The 22788-nt window shown below is 41.6% G+C and overlaps 2 protein-coding genes across 3 annotated transcripts; one reads left to right on the top strand and one right to left on the bottom strand.

The window, feature by feature from the left end:
• Nucleotides 1–428: 428 nt before the first annotated feature.
• UBR7 (ubiquitin protein ligase E3 component n-recognin 7) lies at nucleotides 429–15707 on the bottom strand. Of its 2 annotated transcripts, none has more exons than XM_080657017.1 (11): nucleotides 15493–15707; nucleotides 13466–13599; nucleotides 12949–13009; nucleotides 11092–11187; nucleotides 9612–9665; nucleotides 9288–9393; nucleotides 7602–7810; nucleotides 7278–7427; nucleotides 6289–6451; nucleotides 4967–5028; nucleotides 429–2808 (listed from the first exon to the last, which is right to left on the bottom strand). In XM_080657017.1, the coding sequence occupies exons 1-11, from the start codon at nucleotides 15640–15642 to the stop codon at nucleotides 2716–2718; spliced, it is 1278 nt and encodes a 425-aa protein (XP_080513143.1). In that variant the 5' UTR covers nucleotides 15643–15707; the 3' UTR covers nucleotides 429–2715. The 2 variants fall into 2 exon arrangements, with proteins under 2 accessions (XP_080513143.1, XP_080513144.1); XM_080657018.1 differs by having other exon boundaries at nucleotides 11092–11864; nucleotides 15493–15669.
• A 149-nt stretch (nucleotides 15708–15856) lies between these two features.
• GON7 (GON7 subunit of KEOPS complex) lies at nucleotides 15857–21865 on the top strand. Its single transcript, XM_080646122.1, has 2 exons — nucleotides 15857–16103; nucleotides 20146–21865. The coding sequence occupies exons 1-2, from the start codon at nucleotides 15896–15898 to the stop codon at nucleotides 20238–20240; spliced, it is 303 nt and encodes a 100-aa protein (XP_080502248.1). The 5' UTR covers nucleotides 15857–15895; the 3' UTR covers nucleotides 20241–21865.
• The last annotated feature ends 923 nt before the right edge of the window (nucleotides 21866–22788 follow it).

Here is a 22788-nt window from a genome sequence, read left to right as displayed (position 1 = left end):
TTCCAAGGAAGCAAGAACTGGGGGAGGGCCAAAGGTGGGCCTCTGGATGGGCTTCTTGGTTTGTTTTTACACTGACTGTTGAAATAATGGCTACCATTAGGTGGGCCTCATCTTCTCCTGACTGGGCTCCCAGGCCTCTCCTGCACAGCAGCACCTGCACAAACAGGTCACTCACAACCCAAGCCCATTTCTTTGTTCTGCTGTTGATTTAGGTCCCAACAGGGACTATGGCAGCTCGCTCCCACGTGTTGTAAAGCCAGGGACCTCAGGCCAGGCCACACCTTATGAAACAGTAGGAGAAATGAACCAGTCCCCTACGGAGCAGGACCCCAGGGGAGGAAGAGCTGTTGGGAGTATACTCATTTCCTTATAACAGGCCCTGAGAGGCTGTGCACATTTAAGTAACTAAAAACAATCTGAAAAGCCGCTATTTTGAATTGGTTTTATTTAATCTTACAGAAACCTGATTGGAGTTTAGTATGTAGTTAGAAGTCCAGTAACAATTCTACAAAAATGGACATACAATGCTGGAATTCCTTCAAAGCAACAATATCATAGTCTTTTGCATAAAACATGCATTAACTGCCACATGTTGGCCAAAATCAGTCTCCACAAGAAGAGATGGTCCAATGCAGTCAAGACAACTGGCTATGAACAACAGGTAGAAAAGGAGGAGTTCTGGTTAGTGGAAAAGAAGGAACAGTACCTTTCAGAAAACAAGCCCTTCAGCATTGGGTGATTTGTATTGTGTTGCAATGTACCGCGTCACCTCAGACCTGGTCCTGACCTGTCATAAGAAGGAACATTCTGGTAATTACACATTTGAGAAGATATAACCTTGCAGGCCACAATGGTCCACTACCTGTGCAACCCTGCAGAGGGGGCGCAGATATCCTGGACTTGGAAGAGCTCCCAAGCTGGGAGTTGTAAACAAACTCAAAGACGCCCTGAGCTTTCCAACCTAGCCTTTTACCCTTTTCCTACAAGGCCAGCCCTGGGCACACAAGCATCTCCTGTGGCCGTAAGACCTACAGCTCCACACATCACTCTTCACGAGGATCTGTAATTGGATGTGATGCAGAGAAACATGGGATGGATCATTTCTTTGAGGCCTTGACTTTCTGTAGTTCTCATTCCTCTCACCCAGGGATCCGTGGGCACTTGTCTACATGGCTGCTGCACACACCAAGGGTGGCCCCAAAGCCTCAAATGCTTATCGTCACGTAACTCAGTTTGTCGTCTTGTCAGGACAGACCTTGTTCCCCCAGAGCAGGGGCTGGGAACCTTTTTCCCGCCCAGGGCCATTTGGGTATTTGTAACATTATTCACGGGCCATACAAAATTACAACTTAAAAACTAGCCTGCTGTATTTGGTCAAACATTTAATTAGCTTACCCCTAATGCCTTGGCAGGGCCAGACCCAATGATTTCCATGGGCCTTATCCGGCCCAGGCCGGACGTTCCGCAGCCCTGCTCCAGAGGGAGCAACTCGTTTATCAAAGGGTGTTTCCCCGTAGCCTGAAGGGCTTTAAGGAGATTTCAAACTGAGAGGACCTCCCGTCAAATATGGGGTTTTATGCAACATTCCTTGAGGTTCTTCACAAGATCTGTCACAAGGGAACCCGCTGTGGGCATTAATGCTTATATACATAAAGCTCATCATTCGCGCAGCCTCGGCGTCTGCCTCTTCCACAGCAGGGCTCTCACTGCCCTGCTCACGAGGAAGCTGAGCCGGTATCTTTTCCTTCAGCACAGTTTAAGGGGGAAATAATTTATTAGGGTTCTAATAACATTTTCATAACAGAACAATATCAAAATAGGTTTGCTTTTAATATATGCTTATGAATATCCCTGATAATATAAAGAAATCCAGAGGACTTTGTAAACCACCGAGATTTCGAAGGGTAGCGCCCGGGCTGGTTTCCAGGCGGCAGCAGGGACTCCTGTATGGCATGTGTTCTCCAGGAAGCCCCGTGAGCACCACAGTTCTCAAACGCCAACGTGCTAGTGCCAGCAGAATTGTGAATGACATTTCACTTTAAATTTATTAGTGAAATTCCTATCAAAGGTTGGCTTCCTCAATCCTGCCATCAGCTAATCTCCCTGCCTATAACAGGCCACAAAACCATCAATCCTGGCCACTCCAGAGGTTGAGCCCAGAGGAAACAAGTTGTGAGATCCCTTGTAAGCCGTGACCAAACCTCGGAAAGGAGGGATGTGGGAGGAGCAGACCAGGCTTGAGGAAGCTTTGACCCAAGGCACCACGATCATAGGGGTGAGGGGACCTAGAGAGGTTCTAGCTGCAGGAAGATGCCCCCAAAGCGGGTCCTGGAAGACAACAGCTCTGTGGCAGAGTAGACACATTTGGGAGTTAAAGACCAAAAAATTAGAAAAGAAACTAGTTTACTTTCTCAAAACCAAATCAAACTTCTTAAAACTTACAAGCAAATAACCCTGGATAGACTGGGGGTGTGATGGGGGCTGAAGTCTGTGGAATGAGTTGCTTTTAGCTGAGTCAGAAAGAATGCTGGTTGTGAAATCAGCATAAACACTGTGGCTACTGCAGTTAAGGAGAGTGAAGGAAGCTCAAGGTCAGAGGAGGAGGCCTCTCCAAAGAGAGGATGGAAGAGGAGCAAATGTGAAATATGCCTCTTTTATTCCTGGATCAGTAAGTGGCATTTCCACCGCCTGGCTGAGAAGGCGCCACACTCCACTCTAGCTGCAATAATACTGCATCCCATCCACTCTTCTTCTCTTTTTTGACTGAAACTCTTCAAAGAACTGCTGGATGTCCTCTCTCTTTACAACCTGTGGATGAAAAGCAAAGATTAGGAAAGGGAACTACATTACAGAACAATAATAACTGGTCGCAATGTTCACAAAGAAGTCAAACAATATTGCGGATACGGATTATTTTAATGGGTAATTACACTATTTCTACTTTATAGAGTTCATCCATGCTCAGAGAGACTGGCCTGTTCAGATCACACAGCTGGCAGAATAGCATTAGGCACCAAGCATAGGTCCCACCACCTTGCTGGGTTTCCTCATACAAAATGAGATAAAAGCAGCACCAATGTGAGAGGGTCATTTGAAGAGAGGATGAGATACAGTGCCTGTGGAACACTGCTAGCACATAGTAAGTTCTCAATAATTGGCGTGAAGAGTGGCAGAGCCAGACAACGACTGAGAACCGGAAAGGCCTTCTCAACCACTGCTCCCACTCATTCATTCCACCACTGCCTTCTGGGAATGTCCCTCCATTCTGAATAAGCACCCACAAACAACATGTTTTGTTTTGAGGTTTGTGCTTTCTTCTTTCTTGAAGAAAAAGGAACCTGAAAACTTTTACCTCTTCAAGAGTCCAAAATTAAAGATGCTTGTCATAAATAAACAATTGGTAAAAACTACAGAAGCACTACTCTTAGTAAAAATGAGAAATTTGTCTTCCATTTTATTGGAAAAGGATTGGAGCATGACACAAAGGTGTTTATGACAGAAGCAAAATAGAATATTAAAAGACAACAGTAAATTGGAACAGCCCAGATGAAGTCCCAGCTCACCCAAGAGTGAGTTTTGCCAGTGATCTGATCTAAAGCGAAGGGCCATCCCTTAAGACACAGGTCTGTTAATTACTTTTTAATTACGAAGGTAACATATGCTTATTGTTCTGAAGAAACGAAGGTCGGGCATGAGGGAGGGAGAAAGTAGCGAATGCATGTGAGCAAGAGAGAGAGGTACAGAAGACAATTCAGGTGTGTAAGATGAAAATCTCCCTTTCTCGCTCTCCAGGGGTAAGTGCTGCTAACATAAGCAAATGGCACTGCTAACTGGAAGAACTTCCTTGGGGTAAGGTATTTATGCTCTGGCTGAGTGGCCAGTTGGTTGGAACATTGTCTTGTACACCAAAAGGTGGCGGGTTGAATTCCCAGTCAGGACACATACCCAGGTTGTGGGTTTGATCCCCAGTCGGAGCCTATATAGGAGGCAATCAATCAATGTGTTTTTTTCTCTCTCTCTTTCCCCCTTCCTCTCTCTAAAATCAATCAAAAAGCCCTAGCTGGTTTGGCTCGGTGGATAGAGCGGACTGAAGGGTCACAGGTTCGATTCCGGTCAAGGGCATGTACCTTGGTTGCGGGCACATCCCCAGTAGGAGGTGTGCAGGAGGCAGCTGATGGATGTTTCTAACTCTATCCCTCTCCCTTCCTCTCTGTAAAAAATCAGTAAAATATATAAAATAAAATAAAATCAATCAAAAAAAGAATGTATGTTTGAAAAAAAAAAAAGATACTTATTAATCCTCTACATGAAAGAACATTTGTCAATACTCTACACACACCAATAGTTGATATGTCAGTTTCACACGCACTAAGAGTGAAAATGCGGGTCAACCAGCGAGGAATTAGAACCCCTAATACAGTGGTCGGCAAACTTTGGCTCACGAGCCACATGCGGCTCGCGAGCCGTGGTTTGCCGCTCTGTTGACTAATGAGTTTGCCGACCACTGGGATAGGGGCTTAATCACAAGGAACAACAACAGCCTGTAATTATTGGAATCGAGAGTTTAGGTCAGTGGTCGGCAAACTCATTAGTCAACAGAGCGGCAAAGCGCGGCTCGCAAGCCACAGTTTGCCGACCACTGCCCTAACAGATTCAAAATCTACGTGGCTAACACTCTGAGATGACCGCAGCTCAGAGCTCCAGTGGCTTCTCCGAAGCTACAAGCACTCTCTCCAGACCCTGTGTGGCTGCTCGTCCCCCATTCCCTCTGGCCTACAGATGGGAAGAATGCCCAGTGTGGCTGGACTATGGACGTCTCACCACCTCTTATTGATTTCCGTTAGCTCTGTCTGAATTAAACTCTCAAGTATCCAGTTTTTAAGATGCATGTTTTTTTTATCAAAGAAAATAAACAGTTTATTCAAAACACACAGGGTTATGATTAAAATTCTTTAACTCAACATACCGTGCCTTCATCAGCAAATCTCTTCAGATAGTCTTTAAGTTCAGTCTTCAAGTCATTATATTCTAAATCAAAACAACAAAATAGGCCATTGGCTTTTAGAAACAAAATATTTCTTTTCCGCCGACTTGAGATCTAGAATTTAAATTTTAGTTAATAGTTTAAATTTTTTAGTTAAGTTTTGATTTTTCTTTAAATGAAACCTGCATAGAAACGTGTTCCCCAAATTCCTTCATTTTGATATAAAAAATGATACTTTTTCATTAAAACAAAAAAAGCTCAAAAACCAGAGATAGCCTCACTCCCAAAAAAGATTAGCAAAGAAAAGGGTTTTCTATCTCTCTGGAATTCTAATATTTGAAATCACCTCAGATTTATCAAATATTGCCCTAGCTGGTTTGGCTCAGTGGATAGAGTGTTGGCCTGTGGACTGAAGGGTCCCTGGTTCCATTCTGGTCAAGGGCACATGCCTGAAATGCGGGCTCGATCCCCAGTAGGGGGTGTACAAGAGGCAGCTGATCAATGATTCTCTCTCATCATTGATGTTTCTATCTCTCTCTCCCTCTCCCTCTCTGAAATCAATAAAAATCTATTTTTTTAAAAAAGAAATTGACTAGTGATTGCCTTAAAAAAAAAAGATTTGTCAAATACTAAGTTTTAAAATTTTTTCACTCAATCAACAGTTTGCATTATGTATGAAGCACCTTGAAGGCTACAAAAATCACTTAGCTGCATCCTCCATCCTCAAAAAGCTTTTAGTCTAATAATGGGAAAAGGAATCAAATAGTTAGGAATAAAAGACAGAAACAATCAATGTCATAAAAGGGGCACACAGGTGGTGGCATCCCCGGAGAAAATGGCTGGGACAGAAATCACTAACCTAAGTTGGGCACGCTGTGGGGAACATGTCAAAGCCTGCAATTAAGAGTCTGGGGCTATTTTCCCCTCTAGTGGATTCCTGTGAACCACTGAAGCAACCTCAAGAACTGTCAAAAAGATGACATGTAATGCTCAATGAAAATTATTTTCCATTGGATGAAAAAAGAAATGGATTCTCTAATACTCTTTACTCACACATCCACCCTTAATCAAGACACATGCTGTGGTTTCTTTAGCATGAATTATTCTAGCATGTAACCCAAAACAGCAACTAAATACCCAGCAACGTTACCCTTAAGCAAGAATAGTTGAGGTCTACTATACAATTCCAAACTTAAACTTTAAAACAAAAGGTATTAGTTGTTCTCCTTACATATTTATATATTTTTCAATTGTGAGGGAAACTTTATGGACTTCATGAATTTTCACACTCAAGCAGAATTTACCACAAATGAGTTCCACTTGCTGGACTCTGTTCATGCTGTTAAGGGTGTCCATTAAAGGATCTGTCCTCTCAGCCGCCTGGTCAACCTTGCCCTTGTTTTCATAAGCCAGAACTGTGTCATATTCATCTGTCAGGAACAGGACATCTAGATCGCCATACATTTTCTTTAAAAAATAAAACCAGTTTCCCCATTAGAACAGCATGCCATTTACCAGTCAATCTCTGAAAATTTATTTTTAAATTAATTGCCAGAAAAACGTGAGCCTTTCCCCACAGAGTTGCTTGAGTGATTTATTCTTTTTTTGCCCAAATCTCTTTTAGAAATCTCTCAACTTCCTAGTAGGTGCTGTATGGTCTAAGACAGTGGTCGGCAAACTGCGGCTCGCAAGCCACATGCAGCTTGCGAGCCGCGGTTTGCCGCTCTGTTGACTAATGAGTTTGCCGACCACTGACCTAGACTCTCGATTCCAATAATTACAGGCTGTTGTTGTTCCTTGTGATTAAGCACCTATCCCAGTGGTTGGCAAACTCATTAGTCAAGAGAGCAGCAAACCGCGGCTCGCGAGCCGCATGTGGCTCGCGAGCCACAGTTTGCTGACCACTGGTCTAAGAGATGTTTATTGAAAAAACCACTGACTTACTGTAACTCTCAACAATTTGTGTCTCAAGCAATTTTATGATATAAGAAAGCTAAGAATTGCTATTTTTCCACTAAAATAAATAAAAAGTAATGCATAATTCTGCATTTCTTCCACAAGCATTTCGACTGTAAACACTATTTCATAAATTTGCATAATATAAAAATTTTTGGTGGAAGAGTATAGCATAGGGTGGATAAATGGTGATGGAAACAAATAAAATTTTTTTTTTAGAAATTTTAAGCTTCTTTACACTCCTCACATGATTTTCATAAATATATGAAAATATGATGTTCTTATTTTAGGCATCAGTCCACAAAACAGCTAACACTGAACTTGATCAGGTACTTACCATACAGTCTTTGCAGGTACATAACTTGCTACGCCAGTTCAGGGGCCAAAAGGTGGCAGTGTCTTTCTTTATAAAATGCTTAGCTTTAAGCTCCTGAAATTTGCAGCCAGACTGTGATTCTGTGTTGAGATGTTGATTCTTAAACACTGTCTGAAATAAAATTAAGTTTTGAAGTATGTTTTTTAAACTATCATGTTTTCATACTTTAGATTTGTAAAAGGATTTCTTTAGGCAAAATATACAATTGAGATCCAAAACTATAGAGCTTACAGAATTAATTTTGCTTAAGTTTTATTTCTTTAGGGCTCCTACTTCAGCTGTTACCTGGACATCAGATTCAGAACTAGAGCTGGCACATGGTTCACTGGTCTGCTCTGCTTTAACTGCCTTGACAGCATCCTTTGCATGTTCTGGACCATCCTCTTTGAGGGGACTATCATGATGAGCTCCATTTTCAGGTTTGGTAACTTCCTCATCACCTATTCCATCAACATTCAGAGCCAACCCATCATCCTCAGCAGATACTTTGGTTACTGTAGGTTCAATGAAAAAAAAAAAAAAAAAAAAGTACAAATACACAGGTCCACAGACCTATTAGACAATGAAATCACTTTACCTGATTAAAAAATATTTCAGAATTTGGAAAAGGAGTCAATCTTAATCTCTGGAATTATGAGAAAGGAAACACCAATTTTTTTTTAAGTTATGCCTGCCAATTCAACAAGTTCAAATAATTGAACAGTTCGTTTAAAAATATAATCACTACTTAAGCACTTTATATGTAAAGGAGAAAGAAAAATATCACAGATGCTAAAGAGAGATGGGATATCTCAAGAAGCAAGAGGCAATAGGAAGAGACTTAACTGCAGACACAAGTACTAGGGTAGTGTTGTGTTTTTTTAATAGTCATTATCTATCTATCTATCTATCTATCTATCTATCTATCTATCTATCTTTATTGTTGAAAGTATTACTGATGTCCCCCTTTCCCCCCCCACTAACAGGGTAGTTTTGAAAAGACAATCAGCATTTTTTCATAAAGAATAAAAAGGATGGGTAGAGGCAGAAATACTGTGAAGGAGCTCATGGTACATGATGGCATTTCAATTTAGTACAAGATGAAGCCATCTGCTGACAGGGAAGGAAATGAAGTGGTGGAGAGATCAATGAAGAAAATCTAATGAATGAGAAATATATATAGGTCCAGTGGAAAGTTAGAGATAGAGAAGGATATGAACAGAAAGAGGGAGCACCAAGTTTAAGAACTTTGAGGCAAATCAAAAGTGTAGGATGAGATCTTAAATATGGCTGCTGTTTGTGGTTTATAGGTAAAGTGTTCCTTAAAGGTGAGAAGGGCAAAAAATTACGAGCAGATTCTATGAGTAACTGCCACTTAAAAAAAAGTAATACATATGGCATGACTAATAAAATAAAATTATTTAATGTCTCAAAACTATTTATTGCTGATTAGTTGTTTTGGATCAGTTTCTTAGTGTATAACAAAAACACTAGCTAACATTTCCCACCACTCCCTACACAACCAACAGCAGGTCTTACATTTAAAAACAACTTATTCAGGTTCTATGTATCTTTCAAAGTTCCATGAAAAACCGCCTCCTTGCCCAGCTGGTGTGGCCCAGTGGTTGAGCATCAACCCATGAACCAGGTCAGAGCTCATGCCCAGGTTTCAGGCCCCATCCCCAGTAGGGGGCATGCAGGAGGCAGCAGATTGATGATTCTCTCTCATCATTGATATTTCTATGTCTCCCTCTCCATTCCTCTCTGAAATCAATTTAAAAAAACAAAACAAACCGCCCCCTCATTTTCTCTAATTCTGGTCTCATCTATACTCTGCATCATGCCAATAAAGTACAAATTTGCTCTTGGTAGTCTCCTAACCAATCATAAGCACCTTTCTATACCTCAGAGTCCAGTTAATAGTTGTAAAAATTCTGGACTGAACATACAAATTTCACAAGCACAAGTCTGTACAGTTCCAGAGATACCTACCTGCCAACTGTGCAGCATAAGCCCACAAGAAAGAGCAGTGCTTCATACAGGCCTGGCACACCATCTCTTGGAAATCCCCACTCTCAGGGGGAATGGCACCAAGATGCTGTGAATACAGAAAACTGGGTATTTTTCTTGTGATCTCCAAGTTGTCCAAAATAATCATCATTTTATAAACAAATATTGCAATAGTACACTGATCATATCTTTAGAGGATATTTTTTGAAAAGTAACTATAATGTAAAATATAACACAATTCAAAAAGAAAACACCTTTTCTCCTTTTGTGAAGATAATGGCTTTAAAAAGGAAAAGCTTTCCTTACCCTTCCATGGAACCAGTCTTCACAGACCACGCACTGGATCATCTCATCTGGAATCTAACATGGAAAAGCAATTTGTACGTTAATGATTACACTGAATTTGGAGACATGGAGGTAAATCTGGCACAAGTAGAATTAGATATTAATTAATTCTCTACCAAATCTGTGAGACCACTCTCTACAGGGATATCCAAGGAGACAGGGAAAGACATCAGATCAAGGGCCCAAAGAGAAGTTCATTCTACATGAACTGGTGGTACATAAGGGTTACAGTGTAATAAGCACTTTGCAAGCAACTGTCAAAGCTCTTTCCCATCACTTGTGATTCTCACAAACCTTTACAAATAAGTAATGTGTTCTCATTTTACACATAAACATAAACCCAGGCCCAGGGAAGTAATATGAATTGACCAATACAGAATTTGACACCTGGCCAGCGTGGCTCAATGGTTGAGTGTAGATCTATGAACCAGGAGGTTGGGTTTGATTCTGGGTCAGGGCACATGCCTGAGTTGTGGGCTCGATCCCCAGTGTGGGGTGTGTAGGAGGCAGCTAATGATTCTTTCTCATTATTGATGTTTCTATCTCTCAATCCTTCTCCCTTCCTCTCTGAAATCAATAAAAATATTTTTTAAAAAGGTTATTACAAATTTCCAATAAACTCATGAAAAGATGTAACCTCACTTATGATCAAGAAAAGGAAAATTTTTTAAAGATACAGTTCATCTATTAGGATGACAAAATTTTAAAAGACTGGTAATATGTAGGGATGATAAGAGTGTTGGGGAAAAAACAGTATCACATATTATTGGTGGTTGATCACAATTTTAAATACAAATATTCTTTGACCCATCAATTCTACCTCTAGGTCTCCATTCTAAATAAGTCCTGCAGGAGTTTACTCAGTTATATTACTGTATAAGGGTGTTCACTGCAGCTTTCTTTATAGTAATGAAAAAGTAGAAAATGCCATTCTGCTATAGAATATTTAGGTAACTAACTTATGGCTTGTCAAAGATATATATACACCAAAAGTGTTAACAGTCGTTATTGTCTAGGAGAAGGAAGGTACAGGAGTGAGGAAGAAGAACTTTTAAAATTTTGTGTATATTTCTAATTGAAAAGAGTATCATTTGTGCATGCTATTTCTTTCCTTTCAGGGAGATAAGAAATTGAAAGTTATTTTTTGGAAAGTATTCAGGACATAGAGCAGGAAGGCAGGCAAAGAGGGACAGGAAGGATTAAGGTCCGGGCTTTAAGAAAGTCCTATTCAGTATTTCATTCTCATGATGTAAGAATGAGAATAGTTGAGATCTGTACCAGTTAGAGACCCAGCCCAGATTTATCAAAAGAGACAAATCTAGAATCCTTTCACAATCCCCAAATTCCACTTGCACAGCTACGGAGGCCCAGATATGACAAGAGGCTGAGGAGTGAAGGCTAGAGATAACATAGTCCAGGTGTTAACCCCAAATTCTCTTACCTCATCTTCAGGATCAGGATAAGGTCTCTTACAAATGCAATACAATCCAAAAAAGTTGTCATTATACTTATTGCCAGAATTTATCTTTGCTTTGTCCTGAAAGATATTAATTTCAATATAATATGTTCTAATTTTAACTATAATTTCATGCAGCATCACATTTCTGCATTCAACAAATTTCTGCATTGAATAAACGAAGAAAAGAGTCACTCCTTTTAAAGGGATACTTTTTCCAGACTACAGGGAAAAAAGAAAAATCATTTTTTGTGCCATATTTGTAGCAATTGGTGGAAACTGAATATACCTATTTAATAGAATAGTAATGAAAGTTAATCATGAATATTAATATCAACCTTTGGCTCTGGCCAGTGTGGCTCAGTTGATTGGGCACAGTCCTGTGCACCTGGGGGTTGCTTGTTCGATTCCCTGTCAGGCACATGGCCAGGTTCCTGGCTCCATCAATAAAAAAAGATCTTTTTAAAAAAATCAACCTATGCAAACTGACATTGGCCTAGAATTTCAAACTACTTCTTAACAGCACCTGTAATAGCCAAAGCTGCCAGATTACCAGGATGTAAAAATAAAAAGACAAGAGGGGGAAAAATGAGACATAAGTAATACTTTAAACAATAAAGAATTTAAATTAAAAAAAAAAAAAAAGCAGACAAGAAAATTGTCCAAAAATAGCCTTCTAAGGAGAGAAAATCCTAACAGTTTTAGCAATTATGGTTGAATAATATAAAATCCCTTTTCTTGTTGTCGTTAATTCTTACCTGAGGATATTTTTCCATTGATTTTGAGAGAGTGGAAGGGTGGGGGAGAGACAGAGAGAGAGAAATATCAATGTGAGAGAGACACATCAATTGGTTGCCTCCCTGACTGGGGCCGGGATCTACCCTGCAACCAAGGTACATGCCTTTGACTGGAATAGAACCCAGGACCCTTCAGTCTGCGACTGACGATGTTCCACTGAACAAACTGCCCAGGGCCCCTTAGTTTCTTTCATTTGTTATTTCACCAAAAGTTATTGTATAAGATAGTTTTTATTAACCAAAAAGCAGTGAAAAATTCCTGCATGCATCTAGCCCACATTCATTATTATAAAGTTTTATTTATCCAGTTTAGTCATACCCCTTGCTTTAAAAGCTTTAGAGCAGCCTCGCTGGTGTGAGTCAATGGTTGAGTGTCGGCTCATGAACCAGGTGATGATAGTTCAATTCCCGGTTAGGGCATGTGCCCACGTTGCCAGTTCAATCCCCAGTAGGGAGCATGCAGGAGGCAGTGGATCGATGTCTCTCATCGATGTTTCTCTCTCTATCTCTGTCCCTTCCTCTCTCTTAAATCAATAATATATACTAGAGGCCCAGTGCATGAAATTCGTGCACGGGTAGGGTCCCTAGCAACTGCTGGCTGGGTACTCCCTCCCTTCCCCTGGCTGCCTACCGCCAGATGGGGCCTCCCTCCCTTCCTCCGGCCAGCCCCGCCCCCTGGTTGAACTCCTGGACGACTTCCCAGTCAAGGGGACAATTTGCATACTACGCTTTTATTATATAGGATTATTATATATTATGTAAAAGCCTTAGAGCATAGCATGAGCACAACCGACATAATTTAACCTGAATCACTACAAAGAATATTTCCCAAAAACCTTTCATATTAATTATAATCTATACTGTAGGTTCTAAACAGGTTACTTAGTTTTCTAACAGGGTAAAAAATGGAGTCTAAATTCATTTGCCCATTTGCAGAGAATAAGAATAAGAACTTCCTTTTTGGAAAATATCTGGTTTTTATCCACTCTGTCAAATATCCATCTCAGCTATTTTCAATGCATTTACAGTTACAGTGCTTACTTACAGGAAATAATTTGCATTCCAAATTTTTAAACTTGCTGTTTCCACAATCACAATGAAAATTTCTGAAACAAAGGAAGAGCCCATTTTAATTTTTCTTTTAAATCCAATGACCTTTTAAAGTACATACCATAGCCTCCTCCCTTTCAACTCATTTCTAGGATCTAAAAAGTGGCCTTGGTTGCTGCTCATCTACCCAGTTCAGAATCTCTCCAACTACATAACAATAAAAGATTTTATAATTCTGGAAATTAATGTGCAGAAACAAATATTTATATCACATCCAGAGACACAAGCAAATTCATGGCAGTGAAGAATGAGTAGTTTGAGTTTGTACCATAATTATATTTAAAAGGCCGTCTGGAAAAACTAGTCTCAAATTATATTACATAAAACAACTATAATAAATTTACCAGTACACAGCTACATTGAATGGAAAAGCAAGATTATGGGGAAAAAAAGTACAGCTGGGAAAGAATCTAAACATTTAGAAAGCATTAAGCACCAATCTCTGTCTTTACCTTTTTGTATATAGCTCAAATAGTTTATGACTTCCATGACATTCATAACTGCAAGCTAGGCAAATTCCTGCTGGTTCTTCTCCCTTGGGGGTGCAGGTACCACAGGCATATAGTGCTTGTCTCTTTACGGAGCCCTAAAAGACAGCCCCAAAATGAAAAATGAGAATTCATGAAATATGGCATGGTTACTTAATACCCATACTGTGATCTGAGAAATAATTGAAATCAGATTATCTGTAGTCAAAATCTTCTGTAAAAACCACTAACATTAATAAAAAAGCTTACACAAGAGAATGCCAAAACACTGTTGCATGTTTCCCATCATTATATATACTATACTAGTGTTCGTTTTCATATAATTTTTTCTTAAAGTGATAGGAAGTTTAATATTTTCAATCAGCTGTGAATAGGCTGGTCTGCTTAACCATTAGCTGGTCTGCTTAACCAGTGTAACACATGAAAACGTAGTAGAATGTGTGTAGGTTGATGTAAGTAATATCACACTTTAATTTTGGAAAATGCTTGATTCCACCAAAGACAAAATCAATGCATTAAAAAAAAAATCCCTTTTTTAGGAGATGCATGCTGAAACATTTAGAGGTGTAGTGTGGTGATATCTGCAAGTTATTTTCAAATGGTTCATCACAAAACAAAAAATAAAGTATATTATAAAGAGGAGAAAGATGAATGTAAAATGCTAAAAAAATGAAGGTATGTTAAGAGATAACAAGTATTCTTTCAATTTATTGGTAGATTAAAAATGTTTCAAAATAAAACATTAGAGAAAAAACAGGCAAAACTTTTTACAAATTTTGATTAATTCCCTGTAGGAAGGAGGAAGACACAGGGGAGCTTTGGAATGCCAGTAACGCTCCACTTCTTGATCTGGGTGGTAGGTACCTGCATGTGTTTTTTTCAAGCCCTACACAGGATTTGTGCGATTTTTTATATATTTCACTAAAATAAAATAAAAATTTAAGTAAGTCTGTTTTATAAATCTAACTACATTTCAAAAACAGCTTACAAACAGACTTAAAAAAAAAAAAAAAAGGCAGAGGAACTGTTCTAGTGGGAGCCAAAGGTTTTAAAACACCAGCCAAGTCCGGGACTATCTGTGGATACCAGGTGTGTTTGAAAATCTAACCACTCTGCAGTGGGCACTCAACTGGTCAGCGGCAACAAGTCGTATTGTGATCTCAGTCCACACCCCACAAAGGCCCCAAGCAAGACTCTCCTCATGCCGGTGTTCCATTCCCCTGGCCTGGAAGAGAACCTTCTTCATCCCACCAGTTCCCAGCCCTGGAGTTTTCTTCTACCCACCTCAATCCATTTTTGTGCCTAGAAATATACAGGATGAGTCACACCCAACACCACATCACACCCCCTCAAATGCTTGCTCACAACGTCTTCCAAACGCCAAATGTCCTCCTCCAGAAGATCCCTTCGCTCCGCGCCTCCCCCCTTTGCCAGTACCATCTGCCGTTCTGGTTCCTATCCCCATGGGGGCCGACTGCAGAGCTATTCGGCACTTGTGTCGTCTCGCCAAAAAAACGGGCAGCTAAACTAACCTGCAGAGGAACTAGCTGAGCCGGAGCCCAGCCCATACGGGGGGGATTTTCAAACCCAGGGCTCAACTCTGCTTTGATTCTCCCATTAGGTTCCTAATAAACACTCTTAGGATGGGAAAAGTAGGGACGAGGAGGTCTGGATTTAAGAGGTCACGGGGATGGTTTCTGTGAGAAGAGGCAGGGGAGGAAGAAAAGAGTAGGGGTCCAGGGCCAAAGCTTGGAGAATCACGAACGGCCGGAGGAGGAGCGAGGGAGGAGGGGGCCCCTGCTGGGCACGGAGTGCGGAAGGGGGCCCAGGAGGCCGAGGGCAAAGGGGCAGCTGGGCCTGGGATGGGGAAGTCCACGACGAACAGCGCCCCTGGTCCGCCACGGAGAAGACGACCGCGGCAGAAGGACCAGTCCGCGGGGAAGAGGGTTCCGCCGGAGCCGGAGGAGGCGAGGCCCCCGCCGCGCGCTCACCTGCGAGTAGGAGCACTTCTCGGAGTCGCTGCCACCCAGGACGGCGCACGCCTCATTCTCCAACTCCTCGTCCTCCTCCAGGACGTCAACCAGAGACACCACGGGCTCCAGCTCCGACTGCCGCCCGGCGGGACCCTCAGCTCCGGCCATCCTCAACTGTCACCCGACCGCAGCTCTGCGCTGGCGGAGGCGGGAAAAGCAGCCAAGGGAGGCGTGGCCGGAGGAGGCGGGTCCTGAGCTCCAGGAACCAATCCCCAAAAAAGGAAGCGAAGGAAGGGGGAGGAGCAACTTCCGACAAACGGAAGTCACTCCTCTCCCTTCTCCCGCCTGCGCCGGCTGCGGGCTGGTTTCCGCTTCCGGATGGTAGTTCCTGGTGGCGCGTTCTGGCAGTTCAGTGGTTGCCATGGAGATTTTGGGCGAGTACGTTGGCCTGGACGGGCAGCGGCACCAGCTGCGGGTGTCCTGTGAGGCGCCCGACGACGCTGACCCTCTCCAGGGCCTATTGTCGGGTGTGGCCCGGATGAGGGAACTGGTGGCCGAGCTCTTGGACCCCCAGGTGCAGCGGGAAGCGCAGGACAGACCGGCGGCGGCTCCAGGCAAGGCCGTGGACGGTGAGCTCTGAGACAGTGGAGGGTGGGGAAGGTGTGGGAACCCGGGGAAAATCTGTTCGGGGAGCCTGTAGAGTTGCAGACTTGAAAAAAGCTTCGAGAGAAGAAGAATTCCACCTAAATATTTTTTTACACCTTCCGCCCTATCTGGGCGGAATTTGGGCTGATTGATCTGCTTCTACCCAAGCGTTTTCACCACTATTTCATTCATATCACATTACACAAAAACACAGCCGGCTCAATGGTTAAGCCTCGACCTATGAACCAAGAGGTCACAGTTGGATTCCTGGTCAGGGCACGTGCCTGCGTTACGGGCTTAACCCGGGGGGGGGGGGGGGGCGGGGGAGGGGTGTGTGTGTGCAGGAGGCAACAGATCAGTGATTCTTCTCATCTCTCTCTCTCTCTCTCCCTCTCCCCCTCCCTCTCTTTCTCCCTCCCTCTCTCCCCCTCCCTCCCTTTCTCTCTGAAATCAATAAAAATACATATTTAGAAAACAAAACAACAAACAAAAGAGCCTGCTGAACGCCCGCGCTTTGTACCAGGCACTGGGCTGAGCCCTGGAGAAAGAATGAGGCAGGGTCTGGCCAGGTAGCCCAGTTGGTTAGAGCGTGGGCTGATATGGTTGCGGGTTCCATCTGGATCAGGGCTCATATAAGAATCAACCAATGAATGTATAAATAAGTGGAACAACATGGATATTTCTCTTCTCTCTTTCTCTCAGTCTCCCCCTTCCTCTCGCTCACTAAAATAAAAAAATAAAAATACAAAAAGAAGGAAAGAACAACAAAAGTGAATGTGATTCCGTGACTGTCCTTGTGGATGGACCTCAGAGTGATGAGGGGTGAAACAGGCAAACATTAATGAGTGAAAGTATGACCCCAGGACCATTTGGAACTACTGCAAACCGAGAGAACCCAGGAAGGCTTCCGAGAGGGCACGACTTGAGCTGGCTGTTTTACCAACTGTGAAATTACAAACGTGTGGAAGACTGGCATCTGTCAAAGAATAGGAACAGGTTCCGAAGATTGGGACGGATTTGGGTTTGACGAGTCTTAAGACTCCAGGCACTGCTGTCCCATATCCCAGTTTTGTAGGTGCAGTTTGAAAATAGAAAGGTGAAATTTAACTGCATTAGTATTTTTTAAATATTGTCTTCAATGCAAAAATAGGTATTCATTTTGACTGCCCCGAACGGAAGAACCTATGAACTAAATATTGGAGTCAGGGCTTAACTCCGCTGTAGAGTAGCTGAAACTGTACTTTTCTTTCTTTTCCATTTTGATTGCATCTTGATAGTTCCAGATAATGGGAAGGAGCCAGTTTGGAACATTACACTGAGTTCAGAAAACTGATTGTTTCCATGTCACATATATTGAGAGTGAAGTCCTGTTTCTTGGCTCCAGAAGGTACCTCTCTAATCTCTTGAAAAATGTCATCATTATTTTTATTGAACTTAACAATAAAAATAATCCATATGGACAGGAGTATAACTAGAGCCATTTTTTTTTTTAAATCTGTCATTACTTATTGGAAAAATAACTGCCACCTGTTCTATTAACGGTGGGTCAAGCTGCATTGACTAATGACCGACCAATGAATAGAAACCACAACACTGGAAAGCTGCTGAAGAGTCTATTGAGATCCTCCCCTGGGAGCTCCCCTAAAATTCCCACCCTTAAAAGCCTTTAGGACCTAGGACCCAGCCGAGCTTTCTCTATGGAACAATATGCCTTTTCCCACCTCCTTCCCCCCAGTCACGGTTTCCTTGCCTCTTTCTCTGCATCTCTCTCTCTCTCCCCTAAGCTCCAAGGGCCCTCTTTTGCCTCTGTTAACTTGTTTCCTGAGCCCATGTCTTCTGCAGCTCACTTCTGCCTCTGTGACTTTCTAAGTAAACTTTCTCTTATAGTCTGAAAAAAAAAATGGTGGGTCAGTAATATTTTTGTATAGGTGGGCATGTTTTTGTACTATTTGCTTAATGAAATCCCCATAAAGCTTAGGTTTGAATTACCTTTGTTAAAAATAATAGAACACATTGGTCAGTGGTGCTCAGTGGTTAGAGAGTCTGCCCACGCACCTAAGGGTCTTAAGGTTCAATTCCTGGTCGAGGGCATGTACCTGGGTTGCAAATTCAATCCCTGGCCCTCGGTCCAAGCACATGGGGGAGGAAACCAGTCAACGTGTCTCACATCAGTGTTTCTCTCTCCCTCCTCCCTTCCACTTTCTTGGAAAATCAGAGGAAAAAAAATATCCTCAGGTGAGGGTTAACAACAACAAAAAGGTAATAGAGATTAAATGGTGAATATTATGTTATATGAATTATATCTCAAATAACAATGTATAAAATAAAAAATTACTAAAGCAAAGTGATAGAACTTAACAATAAAAATAATCCAGTTACCAAATACAAAGGAATTGAATAGACAGTTCTCCAAAACAGATATGTGGGGCCAATAAGCACATGGAAAGATGTTCAACATCATTGGCCAGTAGGAAAACGCAAATCAAAACCACAATGAGATACCGCTGCATGCCCACTAGGATGGCTATAATAAAAAAGAACAATAACAAATATAGGCTAGCATATGAAGAAATTGGAGCCCTTATAATTACTGGTGAAAATGTAAAATGGCCCTAGCTGGTGTGGCTCAGTTGGTTGAGTGTTGGGGTCACCAGTTTAAGTCCCGGTCAGGGCACATACCCAGGTTTTGAGTTTGATCCCTGGTCAGGGTGCATATGAGAGGCAACCAGTTGATGTTTCTCTCTCCCCCTCACTCTTCCTCTCTCTAAAATCAATTTTAAAAGATTTTTTTAAAAAGAAGAAAATGTAAAATGGGGTATCTTCTTTAGAAAAGAGTTTCTCAAAAAGTTATACATAATGCCCAGCCAGTGATGCTCAGTGGTTAAGCGTCCACCCTGAACCAAGAGGTTGCTGGTTCGATTCCCGGTCAAGGCATATGCCCAGGTTTCAGGCTCAATCCCCAGAAGGGGCAATGCAGGAGACAGACAATCGATGTTTCTCCCTCTCCATCCCTCGCCCTTCCTCTTTCTAAAATCAATACAAACATATTAAAAAAACAACACACACAAAGTTAAACATAAAGTTAACCATTTATTGACCCAGCAATTCCACTCCTAGTTCTCACAAGAGAATTGGAAGCATGTTCACACAAAAATTTACACAGTAATGTTCATAGCAGCATCATTCATAATAACTAAAAAGTGGAAACAACACAAATGCTCATTAACTGATGAGTGGATAAACAGACTGTGATATATAGTGAAATATTGTTCAGCAATAAAAAAGAATGAAGTACAGATATATGCTACAACATGAATGAACCTTGAAAACATTATGCTAAGTGAAAGAAGCCAGTCACAAAAGGCCACATATTGTATGATTCCATTTATATAAAATGTCCAGAATAGACAAACCTATGGAGATAGAAAGTGGTTGCCAAGGATTGTGGACAATAGGAAGTGACTGCTAATAGATGTGGGATTTATTTTGGGGATGATGAAAGTGTTGTAGAATTAGATAGTCATGTTGTACAATTTTATGAATATACTGAAAATCAAGCTGTATACTTTGTAAGAGTAAATTTTATGGTTATATGAATTATATCTTCAAAAAAGTGATAGGAACGGTTTTAAACACCAAAATTACTGAAATCTTTTTTTTTTTTAAATTTTAATATATTTCCATTGGTTTCAGAGAGGAAGGGGGAGGGAGAGAGAGACAGAAACATCAATGATGAGAGAGAATCACCGATCGGCCACCTCCTGCACACCCCAACCTGGGGACCGAGCCCGCAACCAGGGCATATGCCTCTACCGGGAACCGAACCGCGAACCTCTGGTTCATAGGTCAACGCCCAACCACTGAACCACGCCGGCTGGACTGAAATATTTTTAATGATACATACTTCAAATCTGGAATATACATGGTTTTATTAATCCTAAAGTGAAATGGTCTCATTATCAACCATTTTAATTATATTTCTTTCAACCACTGAACACATTGTCATACAAATATTTATTTTAAAAGGTGATAATGAAGATGATGCAGAAGATGAAAATAACATTGATTACACAACTAACTCAGATGGACCATCTGCAAAACGGCCAAAAACATCATCTTAACAATAGCTTGTATGAAATGTAAAAGACTGCTGCCATGCTTGCTTCTGCAGCCCACATACTAAAATTGGAACAATACAGAGAAGATTAACATGACCCCTGCACAAGGATGACACACAAATTTGTGAAGCGTTAAAAAAAAAAAAGACTACAACCATATCAACATCTGCTTTAATTGAGAAAAGTATTTGTTTTGTTCCCCTGGCACAGTTGTCAAAGAAAAAAACTTCTGTTTCCAGCAAAGACAGACATAATAAAATAAATGTTTAGAAATGAATCTGTTTTCTTGAGTGAAGAATTTCAGACCATGGGAATAATAGAGAATACTTCATAATGTATAAAATCCTTTAAGTTGGCAATTAAATTCGTATTGTTTCCTACTTTTTTAAAAAAGATTTTTAAAATTGATTTTTAGAGAAATGTTGATGTGAGAGTGAAACATCAACAGGTTGACTCCTGCATGCCCCCTTACCAGGGATGGAGTCTGAAACCCGGGCATGTGCCTTGACTGGGAATCGAACTGACAACCTTTCCATGCACAGGATGACACCCAATCAACTGAGCCACACTGGCCAGAGCTTTTTCATTTGTTTTCTATTTTTAAAAATAATTATTGAATTAATTTGTGAGATATCTGCATCTTTTAACTTCTCCTTCTGTTATAAAAAGTACATGTCACTCAGCTGGTGTGGTTCAGTGGTTGAGCATCGACCCATGAACCAAGAGGTCACTGGTTCAATTCCCAATCAAGGCACATGCCTGGGTTATGGGCTTAATCCCCAGCCAATCAATGTTTCTCTCTCATTGATGTTTCTAGCTCTCTTTCTCCCTTCCCCTCTCTAAAATTTTTCATATATTCTTTAAAAAGTACATGTCATTGTTTGTGGACAAAAATATTTCAAAGAACTGACGTGAGCAAGTGATGAGATTGGGGATTGAATATAAGAATGGCAATCTGGTCCTGGCCAGGTGGTTCAATTGGTTGGAGTTGCATCCCATACCCAGTCAGGGCACATACCTTGGTTGTAGGTTTACTTCCTGGTTGAGGTGCATACAGGAGGCAACCAATCAATGTTTCTCTCTCTCTCCCTCTCTCTTTAAAAACACCAATTAAAAAAATATCCTCGGGTGAGGATTAAAAAAAAAAAGAATGGCAATATGTATCATAGAATTATACACTTGAAACCTATATAATTTTATTAACCAATGTCACCCCAACAAACTTAATGTAAAAAAAAATAGCAGTCTGCTTAACTAGAAGGAAAACAGGAATAGAAGTACTGAATGAAGATACAGAAGACCCCTTGAGAAAAACCCAAGGAAACCTTGAATCCACACTCAGACCCAATATACAGACATCCAGAGATGATACCATTCAGTGACTATACAGGGTGTGGCAAAAGTAGGTTTACAGTTGTGAGTGCACGAAACAGTTTATTCTTATACTAGAGACCCAGTGCACAACATTTGTGCAAGGGGGGAAGAAGGGGTCCCTCAACCTGGCCTGTGCCCTCTCACAGTCCGGGACCCCTTGGGGGATGTCCACCTGCTGGCTTGGGCCTGCTCCCCGCCAGGCGGACATCCCCTGAGGGGTCCTTAGCGCTGCTGCAGAGGTGGGAGAGGCTCCCGCCATCCCTGCTGTGCTCGCCAGCCGTGAGCCTGGCTTCTGGCTGAGCGGCGCGCCCCCTGTGGGAGTGCACTGACCACCAGGGGGCAGCTTCTACATTGAGTATCTGCCCCCTGATGGTCAGTGCACATCATAGCAATCGGTCATTCCAACGTTCGGTCGATTTGCATATTAGCCTTTTATTATATAGGAAGGATTATTATTAATTATTGTATTTCCCATATGAACAACTGTAAACCTATTTTTGTTCCAACCGGTATATTTTTTTAAAATGTATGTTTTATTGATTTAGAGAGGAAGGGAGAGGGATAGAGAGTTAGGAACATCAATGAGAGAGAAATATCGATCAACTGCCCCCTGCACACCCCCTTCTGGGGATGTGCCCGCAACCAAGGTACATGCCCTTGACCAGAATCGAACCTGGGACCCTTGAGTCTGCAGGCTCCACTGAGCCAAACCAGTTAGGGCCCACCCGGTATATTTAATTTGTAACTTAAGAGAGCCAAATGGGGTGTTCTTTTATGCTGTGAACACAAATATAATCTTTTTTTTTTTTTTAAAATATATTTTATTGATTTTTTACAGAGAGGAAGGGAGAGGGATAGAGAGTTAGAAACATCGATGAGAGAGAAACATCGATCAGCTGCCTCCTGCACGCCCCCCACTGGGGATGTGCCCACAACCAAGGTACATGCCCTTGACCGGAATCGAACCCGGGACCCTTCAGTCCGCAGGCCGACGCTCTATCCACTGAGCCAAACCGGTTAGGGCCAAATATAATCTTTAAGTAAACATTCTGTGTTGACTTCGATATTTCCTCTCATCCTGTAACCATACTGATTTTGCTTAACAAAGGACTATTTTTTATTATCCCCCTTTTTAAAAAAAAAAAAAAATGTTTTTATTGATTTCAGAGAGAGGAAG

This window comes from Plecotus auritus (genome assembly GCF_963455305.1).
Source record: "Plecotus auritus genome assembly, chromosome: 1".
NCBI lineage: Eukaryota > Metazoa > Chordata > Mammalia > Chiroptera > Vespertilionidae > Plecotus > Plecotus auritus.
This window is presented reverse-complemented; position numbering and strand designations above follow the sequence as displayed.